Raw genomic sequence first — 15,556 nt, forward strand, 5'->3', positions numbered from 1 at the left:
TTGCCCTATATGGAGCAATAGTACCAGCATTTGGTTTATAAAACCATCTGGAACACTATTCCTATCTCGAAAGCAGTCAGAGTGCGACACTGTGTCAATTGCCACTCTGCCCTCTCAGGATCAGATGCGAAGACAATGTACCCCAGAGCATTGTGGGTAAAGCACACAGAAAAAATAACAGGGCCTATTTGTTGGAGCTCCCCAGTCATGCTTTTCAAAACCGAATAAAATTATGGCTCAGAGATAAAATTCAAGATGGCTTGGGTGTCCTAAAAATAGCACAAAAAAAAAGTGTAAGCCGAATCCACTGCGCTAAGCCGTAGGCTGTCTTACTTTCAGCATGAGCTCTGGAAACTGGCCTCATTTCAGGAAAATAAAATCTTAATCAATGAGATTCCATCGGCAGTGCTGCGGGGAGGTGCAAGTAAATAAAATGTGCTGCCTCTTCTCTCGTCTGTAAGACTGATGTCAAGACTGAGAGTTCTTGTCCCAATACATTTCGAGATGCACAGCTAGCATAGCTTCCATAAACTGCAACTGACACAGACACATTAAGAAAATGGTGGAGAGCACAGTATCATGCTGCATGGGTCTCACACAGAATTCAAGCTAATGCACACAACCATCTCTTCAAGACTGGTGTGAGGCTTTACCACATTTCACTGTTTTCACAGGGGAAGAAGATGGTGCTGGTGAGCCCCCAACAAATGTTTGTACAATATACCGGACTGTAATACATTTTTTTACCTTTTTCATGAAACCCACGTCCTGTTTGGAGATCTTCTCCCGCTTAATCTTCAAAGCAGCCACGTTGGGGATGATTCTGCAAGCGTAAGCACAGGGGTTGTTTCTCCGTTAAGCAGTACGCTTCATTCAATTTAGCGCTTCTGGAAAGTTCCCTGCAGTCTGTGGCGGAGGCACTGCTTACCTGATTCCGCGCAGCTTGGCGCGGTTGTCGTGACGATCGACGATGTTGTGCAGAATCTCCAGCACTAGCTGTCTCAGCTCGCTGTCCTCCATCAGGGAGATGGAGAACAGGGGGTCCAGGAAGGGCGCGGGCAGGGCCGCAGACATGGTCTTGGACTTGAAGCCAGATGTCACCTGTTGGGAGGGGGTAGGCAGGCAGGCAGGCAGACAGGAGTCAGTGCTTTTGACTAGTCTGTTAAATTTTGACTAATTTTGACAACAGGGTATACAGCAAAAGGTAGTTTAAGGTAATGTTACGTGTTGTTTCCATGTACAACTTATGATCGCTCTCTTATTATTGACGTGTCAGAAATTAAATAGCAAAAAAACCTCTTAACAATTACCTGGTCGTGCATAATACAATATACACTCACTGAGCAATTTATTAGGTATTTATTAGACTTATGGATCTTCTGCGTTTTTGCCTGCAAAACTGGATGCTGCCCACTGGATGTTTTTTCGCATCATTCTCTGCAAACTCTGGAGACTGTTGTGTGCGAAACTCCCAGATCAGCAGTTTCTGAGATACTCAAACCATCCTGTCTGGCATCAACAATCATTCCACGGTCAAAGTCACTCAGATCATGTTTCTTCCCCATTCTGACATCGGTCTGAAAAACAGCTGAAGCTCTTGACCATGTCTGCATGGTTTTATGCATTTAGTTGCTGCCTCATGATTGGCTGATTAAATATTTGCATCAACAGGCTGGTATACAGGTCTCACTGTATATTGAATTCATGAAGCTGACTGAGGGAGACGATGTGATGACCCACATTTGGGCACCATAGACGCTGATGTTATTAGAATTCTGAATGCGCATGAAGGACATTGGAAATAAGCATATTTAATTTAACTTTTTACCCTGAGCATATTTACATTTTGCTGTCATATCTATCTGCCATATGTTAGCTGACACAGCCACCTTGACTTGTTCTGTGTAATAACTAAGGTATTTATTAAAGATAAAAATACCTGTTTTGTTGATTTAGGCTCTGCTAAACTTTAGCGACTGGTCAAAAAACAGGAAAATGAAATTGTATCTCTACTGTATATAGAAGCAGACGTGGGTTGAGAGAACGAGGGGAAGAAAAGATGTTTTATTAACGGGGGGTCGTCTAAGCCCGTGTCTCCTGATTAAGCGGGGCGACCTTTCTGCCCGCTTCGATCGCGGCCGTGGCCGAGCGGGGGCTTCATCTCCTCTCTGCAGCTGCGGCCCTCGGGTATAAATACTTTAACCTTTTTCCATTTCCCAACGCCGAGGGGGAGAACAGGAAGCCGGGGGGAGTAAGCCGCACTCTGAAAACGGCGTCGGGCTTGGGCCTCGGCCCTGCCCTGGGCGTGCGAATCCACACTGCGCCGCGGAGGCTAACGCCTGTGTCTCCCCCTGAGATCAAAGAGGGCCCAGCACCTGGGACGGCATTCGTCAGAAAAGAAGAAACCTCCGTTTCGCTCCGTCCTGAACTTCCCCCTTCCCCTCAGCTCAACCCATTTGAAATCTCTCCCAAAAAAAAACGGATTTAAAAGAGTGAAACTTTTTCATCAGTTTGTTTATGCTTTAGGGCACATATGAGGATGGCAATAAGTGACATTTTTATAACGCCCGCTCGATATTGACATTTTCTCTGCCTCAGAGCATTTATGGCCGTGCGGTATATGACTTTCTCCTTGGGCGCGATGACAACGGACCCCCGGCCCCGCCCGTGGACCGCACGCTATAATAAGCGGCAGCCGAACGCGCGTTACGGATTTACGGAAGACGTCGCAGACAGGCCTGAAGACACGTCTGCGCATTCCGCATCGGGAGCGAACGGAGAAAAGGGCTAAACCGACGCCGAGAAAAAAAATGTCAGGAAATGACGGCCCGATTTAATTTAGTCTCAGCCATGTCAGGAAACAAGCTCAAATTTAGCTCGGAATGCTTAAGGAATTTTCAGTGAGGCCCTTAACCAAATTGACTTAACTCAACTGGAACTGACTGAGTTTGAAAAGAGAAAAGTGAAAAGTGCATGGTGAAGACAGGGTAAAACACACTCACCATAATGAGAGAGCTCAGCAGCATGGCCTGGATGCGCTTGGTTCCCAGATTCCTGAAAACATAGTCCCACAGTCAGTAGGTTACATTACATTACCTTATTGGCATTTGGCAGACGCTCTTGTCCAGTGCGACGTACAGTCGATTAGACTAAGCAGGAGGCAATCCCCCCCTGGAGCAGTGCAGGGTTAAGGGCCTTGCTCAAGGGCCCAACTGCTGTGCGGATCTCACTGTGATCTACACCGGGATTAGAACCACCGACCTTGCGTGTCCCAGTCATTTACCGTAACCACTATGCTACAGGCTGCCCGAGGTGTGTGAAGGTAGCTCCACTACAGTATGGCAGCCGGCCTCTTGCACAGTCCACAAGCTTGGGAGGGGGGAAATCATCATATGCATTTTTAATGAAGGAGACATAACGCACATTTATTGCAAGCTATTTGATGGATACGGAAATGTTTTACTATATTAATTCTCATTATTTTTCATTACCACTTGACATAAAAATCGCCTTGAAAGCTTCAGCCAAGCCAGAAGTACTTTCCACATTTTCCGGATCTCAGCTGAGCTAAAATCCTCCACACAATGATGGCAAAGTGCTTTGTCCTTCATTGTGCAAGGACCTGAAGTGTTTTTTCCATAGAAACTTGAATAACCTCTTATTGGAAGTCAATAATGCATAAGAAATGGATAACACTTAAATTATATCCTCAAGTCAAGGACAAAATGCAAACAGGTTGAAGAGGCCTAACCGTCGAAACTAGATGAGTGACACCGAGTTGGAGAATCCAGAGCTCATTAAGGAAAAGGAAAATTTGAAAACACTAATCCCAGCAAAATAAATTGACCTATGAATAAATAATGAAAGTGAAAAAAAGCCCCTTAACTGTCGGTGGGTTTTGGATGCTGATCCATTTAAAGTGCTTATGGGAGCCGCTATCAGCATGTCCGCAGTGGCAAATGCGCGCTGGATCTAATTTTCCCCTCCTCCGGCAATTAGCCCAACCGGGGAAGCGGAGAACTGCGCCATTGTAATGCTGGAGGAGAAAAGTTCTTTTGATTCGGGATTATCCGAGCATGTGCCGAAGACTCCCCTGAGGATTAGATGTTTGAAAGGAGCGGAGATGCTTCCGGAAGGACCCAGAACAAGAAATTCACTTTGGAACGAACAAATAGTGTGGCACAAAAAACGACAATGGGGAATGCTCATGGGAAATGAGTTTTCTGAGACGATGAGGCTAATGGCTAATTTCACCGTCAGGCTTTTTCAGGCTCAGTCTCAAAGGTTAGCTGCTGCAGAGAGGGTGAGATAGTGTAACAGAAGTGAGGTGTTCCTTTGCTCCAGGCTGTACACAGCTTATCCCCCGATAAAACATGTTTAAAATGCGCACAGAAAACTTTCTCGATGACTTTCCAATGAACACCCAGCATCTGTTCGCTAGCGCTAACCAATATAGCACTTTTTAAAAATGTGTTTTTATTCCCATTGGAATTCTCCATTGCAACTGGCCTATTTAAAAAAATAAAATTCTTTGATTCAAGTCCATGGTAAGTTTGCACAATGAATTAAAAATGTATGAAAGTGTGAGCATTTAAAAAAAGACACTTATTTTAGTAACTGGCAGCATTCAGGCTGAAGGTGGAACATCCTGTTTTGTCACCACTTCTGAGTGGTGTGTGGGAGCAGGGGCATTCCATCTGTTAGGAGGCACATTGATTTCACATCCACTAGACTGTCCAGGAGTACCAAACACAGTACTCCTGCAGCAGACGCCTGTTAGAACTGAACTATTAGAGGAAATCAACCAATCAATCAATAAATCAATCAATCAATACAAACCAGTAGCTGTATATTTAAACAATGAAATTGTCCCAAAGTGTAAGTGAATTTAGGTCTGTCTGTCTGTCTGTCTGTCTGTCGGTCTGTCGGTCTGTCGGTCTGTCTGTCTGTCTGTCTGTCTGTCTGTCTGTCTGTCTGTCTGTCTGTCTGTCTGTCTGTGTCTTTGGGCTGCAGGAGAGAACCATGTAAGCACAGGAAGAACATGTAAGCTCCGTGCTGAAAGGATCTGAGCGGCTGGGACTTGAAGTGCCACTGAGTGCCAGCCTTAAGGCTTGGAACATACCCATACAAGCATAGGTAGTTCATATATCAACAGAGGCATTTGCAATAACACATTTTTTCACGGCTATGGATCCTGTTTCCATGGTAACCTACCCAATTTTCACTGTGTCCAAGGTATGGCAGGGCGTTCCATAGACGGGCACTTTGCCCATGATGAACATCATCACCTCAGCACGCTGGTAGTCTGGAAGATTCCCGCCAAAGAACCCTGTGAAAAATTACACACATACACTCAGAGAGCACTTTATTATATTTAGGATTTCTTTTTTTTCTTTTTTTTTTTAACTTATTGGTCTTCTGCTGCTGTAGCCTAGTAGTGTTGAGTAAACGCTAGTTGTGCATGAAAATCCCAGGAGATCAGCTGGCACCCACAATCATGCCACGGTTGAATTCACTGAGATCACATTCTGATGGTTGATGTGAATATTAACTGAAGCTCCTGACCCGTACCTGCATGATTTCTTGCATTGCACTGCTGCCACATGATTGGCTTATTAGATAATTGCATGAATATGTACAGTGCTCAGTTAGTGTTTGTACGCAGCCATCATGACTAGTATTGCTTAATGAATTTCTACACAAACAAAACTGTGAATTAATCCAATATGTATCTGTGATACAACTAGCATTATAAGTAATGTGCCTCTTCTCCCTTAGCCCAAACCACACACACACATGCAGACATGCACGCTTGCACACAGTCACACACACTCTCTCTCACACACACACACACACGCTCACTCTCACGCTCATGCACACGCACGCACACACACACACACACACACAGTCTCACACACTCTCTCACACTCTCTCACACTCTCTCACACTCTCTCACACTCTCTCACACACACTCACACACACTCACACACACTCACACACACTCACACACACTCACACACACTCACACACACTCACACACACTCACACACTCACACACTCACACACTCACACACTCACACACTCACACACACTCACACACACTCACACACTCACACACTCACACACTCACACACACTCACACACACACACACACGCTCACTCTCACGCTCATGCACACGCACGCACACACACACACACACACACACACAATCTCACACACTCTCTCACACACAAACACACTCACTCACACACACGCTCACGCACACGCACACGCACACGCACACGCACACGCACACACACACACACAGTCTCACACGCTCTCTCACACACAAACACACTCACAGTCTCACACACAGTCTCTCACACAGTCTCTCACACAGTCTCTCACACAGTCTCTCACACAGTCTCACACACAGTCTCACACACAGTCTCACACACAGTCTCACACACAGTCTCACACACACTCCTCTCCCTGACTGACCGATGGTCTGAATGATGGCGTTCTGGACGATCCTCTCGTCGTTCTCCTTGGACCGCGAGGTGACGCTGGTGCTGGAGTTCCGGCGGGAGCCCTCGCCCAGCTCAAAGTCCACGCTCAGCCTCAGGTGTTTCAGCAGAGTGTTAAACACTTCCAGTACGGTGGGGCCTGAGGAACAAACAACGCGCTTTCAACTCCCGCATTACAGCATTACGGCTTTGCTTACAACAGCTGCTTATAAAGAATCAGTTGGGTATACTAATATTGAGCTGAAAAAGACAACATAATCCATAAAAAAGAGTCTTACAAGACTCAACTGCTTATAGGATTCCAAGCTGAAACAAAGTATATTCTAGAGGAGCACACTATGCAAGCCTAACTGCACTCAGACTGACTTCACGCAGACAAGTGACACAAGAGGCTGTTAACAACAGTAATAATCAGATCATTGATTTTACACTGCATTAACATCCCTGGTGTTACATTAATGTACTCTAAGCCCATTCTGCTTATCAGAAGATTTGATGTAACCACCCTCTTAGCAGTAATGGCAGAGGTTACATTGCTCACTCTTGGCTTGCATAGACTGCAATGACTGTAATATAGATTGAAATTGAATGAGTGTAATCTCCAACCTTGAAAAATATTCTTCTGTGGAAGAACAATCTGCACAAAGCATTAACACAACAAGACAGGATAGTGTTTTCATGAACACTCATGGTATATCCAGACAGAACCACAGCATAGGGTGCTACAGTATGTTGCTGATATAAAAATACGGGTCAACTATTTTTCACCAAGTCTGGTGATTTCATAGCAAGAATGCAAATTAAGACAGTGTGTTTGTATTCGGAGAGGATGCAGAAAATTCAGTCACTCAGAAATTAATCTGAATTGTATTCATTACCACAAGGGATTCCAGGAGTTATTAGACTGGAGTACTATTGAAGCGTCAATCCAATGCACCATAGCCAGCTTATCTGTTCTCTACCACAGGCATATGAATGCACATCAGGGGCAACTGCCCAAAAGAGAATGCACATAATTAATAGTGGATTGTCTGTCTAATGTACTGAGCATCTGTCAATCAATGCGATGCAAGCTACCTCACTGGCAGGATAATGATTTACATCTTGATGAGGCAATGGAAATGATGCACATTATTAACAGCTACAATAGCATACCCATCTACATAGTGAGCAGCCTATTTTATACATCATCACACACAATGTGCACATTTAGGAAATCATTCCCCAGCTGCAGAATATCTACCAACTCTCGAGAAACAATACAACAAATATTTTCTACATACATTATTTGATCATCATGTATTAAAATCCACCACAATGTAATGTTGCATTATGCATTATGTAACCTCATATATGACAGCATTTTTTAATGATATGAAAAGCAATGGCTTAGGTACGAATGGAAACATTCAGATCTGAATTGGTGTTTCAGATTGGCTGTTGCTTTTTAATGCTATTAAATTTGTTTTAGCTTTTTGCTATCACATATCAGTTGTCCAATAAACAAATCAACTCTAAATATACACATTGGGAAGTACGAAATTCAAGGGAGTATAATACCACATAAGCAAGTACACATATGGTACTACAACTTCACCACTACGATGCGTATTATAAACTGTACAGCACAGGGAGACAAGGGTCTACGGGAGTGGGGTTCTAACCTACGGGGGGGGGGGGGGGGGGTGTCACAAGGTCATTTCTGACAGAAATACAGCCGATGCCGGGTGGACGCCTTGACCCATCCTGTTTTGTGCCAAACCAATCAAGCAAAATTACCGGTGCCAGCACTGAAGGCCAGGAGGGGTCAAAGTTCATATGCGGCATAGCCAGATGCCCTTAAACATACCTAACCAAAGGCTCGGTGGGGAAGCAGAAGGGTTAATCCAGGTATACACGTTAGTATCTTTCGAAATGTTGAGTCCTGCGTGCAGGCATTGGGAGGCATGGAGAAAGGGGAGTGGTCAGACAGGTCAGCTGTTAATGGGCGGGGTCTCAAGAGGGAATTCATAAAGACATTGTCCATTTTGAATTATTGTATCATCTGTCTGAATGCCCTACTCATTTTAGTCCGATGAATAATTCATTGGAGGGGGGGTGGAGGAGCATTGCATTGCAGTGCCCATTGTTGAGTCCGGTTGCAGGTACTGTCTGCTACAATATCATTCTGGGTGTAAAAGGCTTTATCTATACGTCTCAGCTCAGCACACGTAGGTTTGAAATCACTGACTTGGCTTCTGGTACAACATTCATCTAGAAGCTTCCAAGGCACAAAGGTGACAAACCCCATCATTTAATGTCACTGAAACCAGGGAATGTAAACAACTAAGCTACATTCAAAGGCATGCCATTTGTACTGGTCTCATGCACCTTTCCCTCCACACAGCAATCATAAACTTCTCAAAATGTACCATTTCTTTTTTTTTTTTTTTTTAAAGAATAGGCCACGACATGCAAGCTTCTTCAACAAATAAGTTACGTGGGCTGACAAACGCTCTGCAAACTCACCAACGGAACCTTTGGCCGCTATGGCGACGGTCTCCAGTAGAACTTGCACAATGCCGGCCCTCACACGTGGTGTGTCCTTGCTGTGGGTGTCCAGATGGTTCAGGACTTGCTGGATCACATGATGGGAGTGCTGGGCCTACACCGGGAACACAGAGCACAAAAACACTTACCCTAGAGGAGTAAGAAAATGTGATTTTTCACTCGGTTTCTGAAAGACGATTGTGGTGTGAGACTATTCTGATGGTGGTAATATGGTGGTGGTAATGAAGCAGCATTTCTCTGATCTCAATAAATAAATAAAAAATAATAATCATTTGGTATAATAAGTATACTTATATAGTTTAAATTTAATTTTCATTCCCTAAAAGCAAGACATGCATCAATAAAATCAAACCAAAATGTGTCTGAATTTTCAAAGTAGCAGTTATAAGATTGCAGCAATTAACAAAACAGCAATATAGTCGTGTAGCCAATATAGTTTTGGCTTTTTTTTTTTTTTTTTTTTTTTTTTTAAGAGAAACCGGTTTCAGCAACCAAAAATTGAGTCAACAGGCAGTGGTTAAACCTTTTGGTAAATCCAACTATTATAGCAGGTGTCTGGACGTAGGAGAAACAAAAGCCGATTTAAAAAAAAATCTGCACCCATCTCAGACCCAATTAACCACACGAGTTAACTGTGTAATCAACTGCCTTAATTGATTATGTGTAAGTGCAGAGTGAAACCATCAGAGGGCGTGGCCCCACCAGCACCAAGGTTGCACACCCCTGCACTATAGGGTTATAAAAACCTGAAATTCACCCAACTGTGCTGATTTCACATTACTAAATAGCTCCAATTTTCCAATCTCATATTGGAATGTATTCTTAGGCATTCATTTAGATGTTAAAAAACAGATCTAAAAATTGTCACTGTGTTCTACCAGCAATGGAAAAGGTGGAATAGTGTCTCAGGCCATTTCAGAGAACAAAACCATCAAATAAAAACTGTGCATGTCTCCTGTGCATGGCCTGACCCCACATAATTCAGGCTCATATTTCTGGCCACATCTCTCCTGGCAGGCTTTATGAAGCTGTGCAGACACGGCAAACAAAAATCCAGACAGATTACCCAGAAGCCCGTGCATCTGCTCAAACCAGGCTGGACAGACACTCCCTGCTGCTGGAGATCGATTGGCTCTTATCTTTAAGAGTGGCGCTGGCCACCTGGGGACTCCAGGAAAAGTCAGCCAATTAAAAAAAACAACAAATGAAAAGCACAGAATACAGCATGTGCATGTGTGAGAGAAAGATAGAGAGAGTGTGAGAGGGAGAGATAGAGATATTCATCAAATGGGGAAAGATTCAGTAAAAAAATAAAATAATACACACTGCATAAGACAATCTATAAAAGCTATTTTATTATGCAATTAATGTATGTTGATCTTTGCAAATATAGGCACTGGGTTTTTTACTGGTTCATAATTCATGTCAGTAAAGCATTTTCATTACATCCAAAATGATGGAGCTTAGAAATGGAGAGAAACCAGAGCTGGCAGACCAGAGTGGTCTAGCTGGGGAGCAGGGAGTGATTAAGGATTGTATGTAAAATGTAAAGTAAGGCAGTCCCCTTAGCAGCCTGAAATGCCAATACTAGGGCCTTGAAGCGGATGCGTGCGGCAATAGGAAACCAGTGGAGGCCAATGAGGCCACACACACATACATATATATATGCACACACATAAATACACACACACAAGCATGCACACATGCATGCACACAAAGGCTCGCCAATGAATACATAGAAAGGCATCCCACACATATTTTTTTAAACTCAGATAAAAGCCAGTGGGAGTCAGCGCAAGTTCTAAAGTAATCCAGCTTCCTGATGAATCTTTATTCAGACATAGCCTTTGCATTTCAAAGAGGAGCACAGGCTTCCAGACAGCAGGATCTGTGCTGGGAGTGGGAGTGCGTTTGTATGGGCTTGGCAGGGACTAAACCCCCAGGGGCTGAGTTGCACTGGTTGGGATGTGACTCACACACACTCGCGTTTGCTAGTGATGCACCAGCATGGCGCTCCGATTTGGATTCAAGTTGGTCTCTCTCGATTGTGATTGGATAAAGAAAAACGAAAAGGCTTAGCTATCTCTCCATCCTGCTGGACTGTTCCCAAAGCTCCCGTTTGGTTAATCCACGAGTCACTCTGCCCTTTCATTTTTGTATCGGGTTCAAGCAAACACAATGGGCAAAAACTTGTGATAAGACTATGGTAAGATAGACTCTGAACAATATCAATGTGTATAGAACAAAATGGAGATTCAGATCACTTGACAGTTAGCAGGATGACAGTTCGAACGGCACAAAAGTATATGAATTTGGACAAAAAACACAAACTCAAAAATAGAAATTGATCAAAATAATGAATGCAATAAAATAATAACAGTCTATGCAAAGTTTCCTTCACATTAGGTGGCAGGAAGTCTGCAGACTGAATATTTATAAAATGGAGGCAAAATCTCAGCACTTCCAGTGTTAAGTGAGTGAGCCAGTTTAGGATGTGGCGTAACACTAGAAAGGCCAGAGCTGATACCATCAAGCGCTGGGACTTTAAAATGTTTTAAATTACACCAGCACTGTTTCTAAATGCAATATTCTCCTCCTTGCACGACTTTTCCTAAATGTTAGGGCATAAAACATTTGCGTTTTTGAAATGATAAAAGAAAAATCTACTTGGTGAAGAAATACAGGCAGTTTGTCTGCTGTAGGCTTACCTGCTTCCAATAGGAAGCCTACTGATACTCAGGTGTGAATGGGTTACACTCCCTAACATGCTATTCAGCAACTGATTGACCAGCACTTTCATGGAAATTGCTCAACTGAGCACCATCCAAACTCATTTCAGACATATAATCAAAGAAGATTCATTCATTTCAATCATTTGATGAAGATGATGAAGACGAGGTGCAAAATAATAATTGTGGGAGTTGTAGTTATAAAAATGAGAGATTTACAGGCTTCACTTCACACAGATAACGTCTCCAACATACTTTCAGTTTTTCACTAAAACGGAGAGTGAGAGCACACTTTGAACTGCATGATGGCAATCCATAAACTGTGTGAAATGGAAGGGACAGATTTGAATCTGCGCTCTCTGCAGTATTGATGATTAAAAGGAGAGAGTGAGTGTGGATGTAAAAGTGCAGCACAGGAAGGGCTGAATTCATCATGAGAGAAGAAATTGCTTTTTCAAAATACTGCACTTTGGATTTCTTTGGCTTTTTCCATTTTCTGCCTTTCTAGTATTAATTTGGGAGGGCTGAATAAAATTAACTGGTACTGGTTCAGCATTCGGTGATAAGAAAGTCCACCTAAAAATTATATTATACCTGGCATAGGCTCTGTAAGATGATTAAAAATCCCATATAATGCAGTAATATACACTCAGTGAGCACTTTATTAGGTATACCTGTACACCAGCTTGTTAATGGCAATACCTACTCAGCCAATAATGTGGCAAAAACTAAATTACATTATTATTATTACATTATTGACATGTTTGGCAGACGCTCTTACAAGTGCAACTTACAAGTGCATAGGTTCTTCCACAAGTCGAAGCATCACATCCATAACTAGGAAAATACACATGGAATGCTGTTCTAAACATATAGTCATCATAAGTGCAAATATATATATTTTTTTGGGTTAGACAAGGAGGATAGGGCTATCAGAAAGGGGGGGGCGGGGGAATTCAGAAGGGAGGACTAAGGTATAGTTTGAAAAAGTGTGTTTTGAGTCTGCTGTCCTGACAGTGGTAGGCAAGTCATTCCACCACTGAGGAACCAGAACGGAAAACAGGCGTGAACATGCAGCTCGACCGCCAGGTGCACGTAGAGAGGGAACCATAAGGCGACCAGAGCTGGCAGACCGGAGTGGTCTAGCTGGGGAGTAGGGAGTGATCAAGGATTGTATGTAAGGTGGGGCAGTCCCCTTAGCAGCCTGAAATGCCAACACTAGGGCCTTGAATCGGATGCGTGCGGCAATAGGAAGCCAGTGGAGGCCAATGAGAAGCGGGGTGACATGAGCCGACCTGGGCTGACTGGTGATCAAGCAGGCTGCAGCATTCTGGACAAGCTGGAGGGGCTTGATGGCACACGCTGGGAGACCGGCTAGGAGGGAGTTGCAGTAATCCAGGCGGGAAATGACGAGCACCTGGACTAGGAGCTGGGTGGCTTTCTCCGTCAGGAGATGACGGATACGGCGTATATTATACAGAAAGAACCTGCAGGTTCTGGCAGTGGAGGATACTTGTGGAGCCAGGGTGAGGCAGTTAACACAAGTCACCCCAAGATTCTTTGCACTGTGGACTGTGTGACTGTGGAATAATTGTTGGTGCCTTTTATTTGAATCAATATCTCAGTTTAAATATCTCAGAAACTGCTGACCTCCTGGGATTTTCCACGCACAACAGTCTCTAGAGTTTGCAGAGAATGGTGCGAAAAACAAAAAAATTGCAATTCTACAGACAGAGCACCTTGTTAATGAGAGAGGTCACTGGAAAAAGGCCAGACTGGTCAAAACTGACAGGAAGGTGACAGTCACGCAAATAACCACGCAAAAACAGTGGTATGCAGAAGAGCATCTCTGAACACACAGACAGTGGATAGGTTACAGTAGAAGAAGAGCAATAAGTCTAAAAAATAAGTCTAATGAATAAAGTGGTCACTGAGTGCAATTTCATATTATCATATAATATGCCATGTTTGAACGTGAAAGAGAACAATGGCATATTATATGAATAGAATAATAATTTAAAATATTTTATTTAATTGCTTCTGTCTAAGCCTCAATTGCGTGTTTCACATGTCTAAAATAGCCAATAGGATTGGGTAGATAATTTTGTTGGCAAACAAAGGTTAACCAAGTCAACCGTTACCCAAAAAACAAATCAGTAGCATGCACTCATCCATATTCTATGTATAAATAACTCATGTTTAGAACAAAGTCTCCGTCTCGTTGGTGGATTATATTCAGATAAAACTTTTATTTGTGTAAATAATTTTAAAGCGATAACGATAGCTATCCAGCGACCTCATCTACCTTCATTCATGCAAGCTACCTAACTAAGCACCCAAGAAAACAATATTCGATATATCGATATTAACTATATTGTTACTGTTATAATTGTTTTATCCTTATGAAAGTCTCTCCGCTAATATCGTTCTATGGATGGAACGTTGGCACAGGTTAGAAAGCTGGCAAGAATAATGCTTTGACACTGTTATGTTAATTTTCACAAATCTTACATTTTGATGTTCAGTTAAAACATCTTGTTAAATTGGGAGACCACACTTGTTAATGGTGTTTTTGGCAATACATTCTGGCCCTCTAATGGAAACCAGATATGTATGATACGTGGTCACTTTAGACATCATTAATTATTTAAAAAAATATGTTAACAAAAACTGAAACACATTCAAACTTGTATGTTCGAAAAATCTTTTTAAAAAGTACTAAATTCGGTCAAAGTGACAGCCTTAGTTTGCAATAGCCTAATCAAGGCCTTTTATTTGAATCATGCACATTTAGGAACCCATAAGCAGAGCCTAAATTAAAATTTCTTATTGGTTACCCGGTTCTTGGAATATTGGATCCGGCTCTAATTTGGAACGGGTTCTCAGTTCCCAACCATAGCCTTTACAGAATTGCCTGGGTGGCACTTCTTGTTTCTGACCAATCGCCTTTTCACATCAACATCCATCTCACGGTCAATCTCAGCACGCCTCCAACATAAATAGAGCACAATTGGAAGATGTCTCAAGGTAATAAGTAATGGTCAATGGCTCCCTTCAGCGTTTACAGATTACTCTCGCTGGATGAAGAAAGTGGAATGAACGCATTTGAAAGCCTGCACGACAGAGATCCTGAACAGTGGGGTGGATCTCTTTTGGTACAGCAAAAAGCCTGCCGAGAGAATGCTTTCACAGTGCGACATGAGTTATATTTGTATAGCATCCCTGTGGAGTTACTGAGACAGGCCTGTCATTGTAGAGGAACAACGGTCTTGGAGATACTAGACATAGATTTGCTATGCACAAAGCTCAACGTGTCTCAGTCAGAGGGGCTGAATCGATGACTCCCTGAGCATTGGCCCTTATCCTAGCTTTGTCCTTCATATGTTCTTTGCCCGGAGTCTCTCAGCATGCAGATGCAGTGATGTGACATTTGGGGTTAATCTAAAAGGTCAACTATCCAGTATTGGATTATCAGCCTTCAAATAGACATTAGCTATAGAGAACACACAGTGGCTCTTATAAATGAGCAACTGTACTGAAATAGCAAATATATGAACAGTGGTGATCATGATCATGATCATGATCAGTATCCTCAAATATCCTTTTTGTGGTTGGTATAATCATTAATTTTGTCAGAATTTGTATTCATTCTGTTGTATTATCAAGAAAACACATGCCTTCATTTGGGTAAGAATTCTCACAAGAAGATTTTTCATTCATTAACTGAGCCAAGATAAGTATTTACACATTTAAAAGTGTATTTCAGGGCA

The 15,556-nt window shown here is 42.8% G+C and overlaps 1 protein-coding gene across 2 annotated transcripts in view; it reads right to left on the reverse strand.

Moving 5' to 3' along the window:
- Positions 1–15,556, reverse strand: part of efr3a (EFR3 homolog A (S. cerevisiae)) — a 114,890-nt gene that overhangs the window by 23,228 nt on the left and 76,106 nt on the right. For both annotated transcript variants that reach the window (XM_061254940.1, XM_061254939.1), the window contains exons 10-15: positions 9,016–9,151; positions 6,482–6,646; positions 5,215–5,329; positions 3,003–3,054; positions 929–1,101; positions 748–823 (exon numbers count right to left, since the gene is read on the reverse strand). In XM_061254940.1, coding sequence (XP_061110924.1) covers positions 748–823; positions 929–1,101; positions 3,003–3,054; positions 5,215–5,329; positions 6,482–6,646; positions 9,016–9,151 — 717 coding nt within the window. The remainder of the gene's footprint in view (positions 1–747; positions 824–928; positions 1,102–3,002; positions 3,055–5,214; positions 5,330–6,481; positions 6,647–9,015; positions 9,152–15,556) is intronic.

Source organism: Conger conger, chromosome 9 (genome assembly GCF_963514075.1).
Source record: "Conger conger chromosome 9, fConCon1.1, whole genome shotgun sequence".
In the NCBI taxonomy this organism is placed as follows: Eukaryota; Metazoa; Chordata; class Actinopteri; order Anguilliformes; family Congridae; genus Conger; species Conger conger.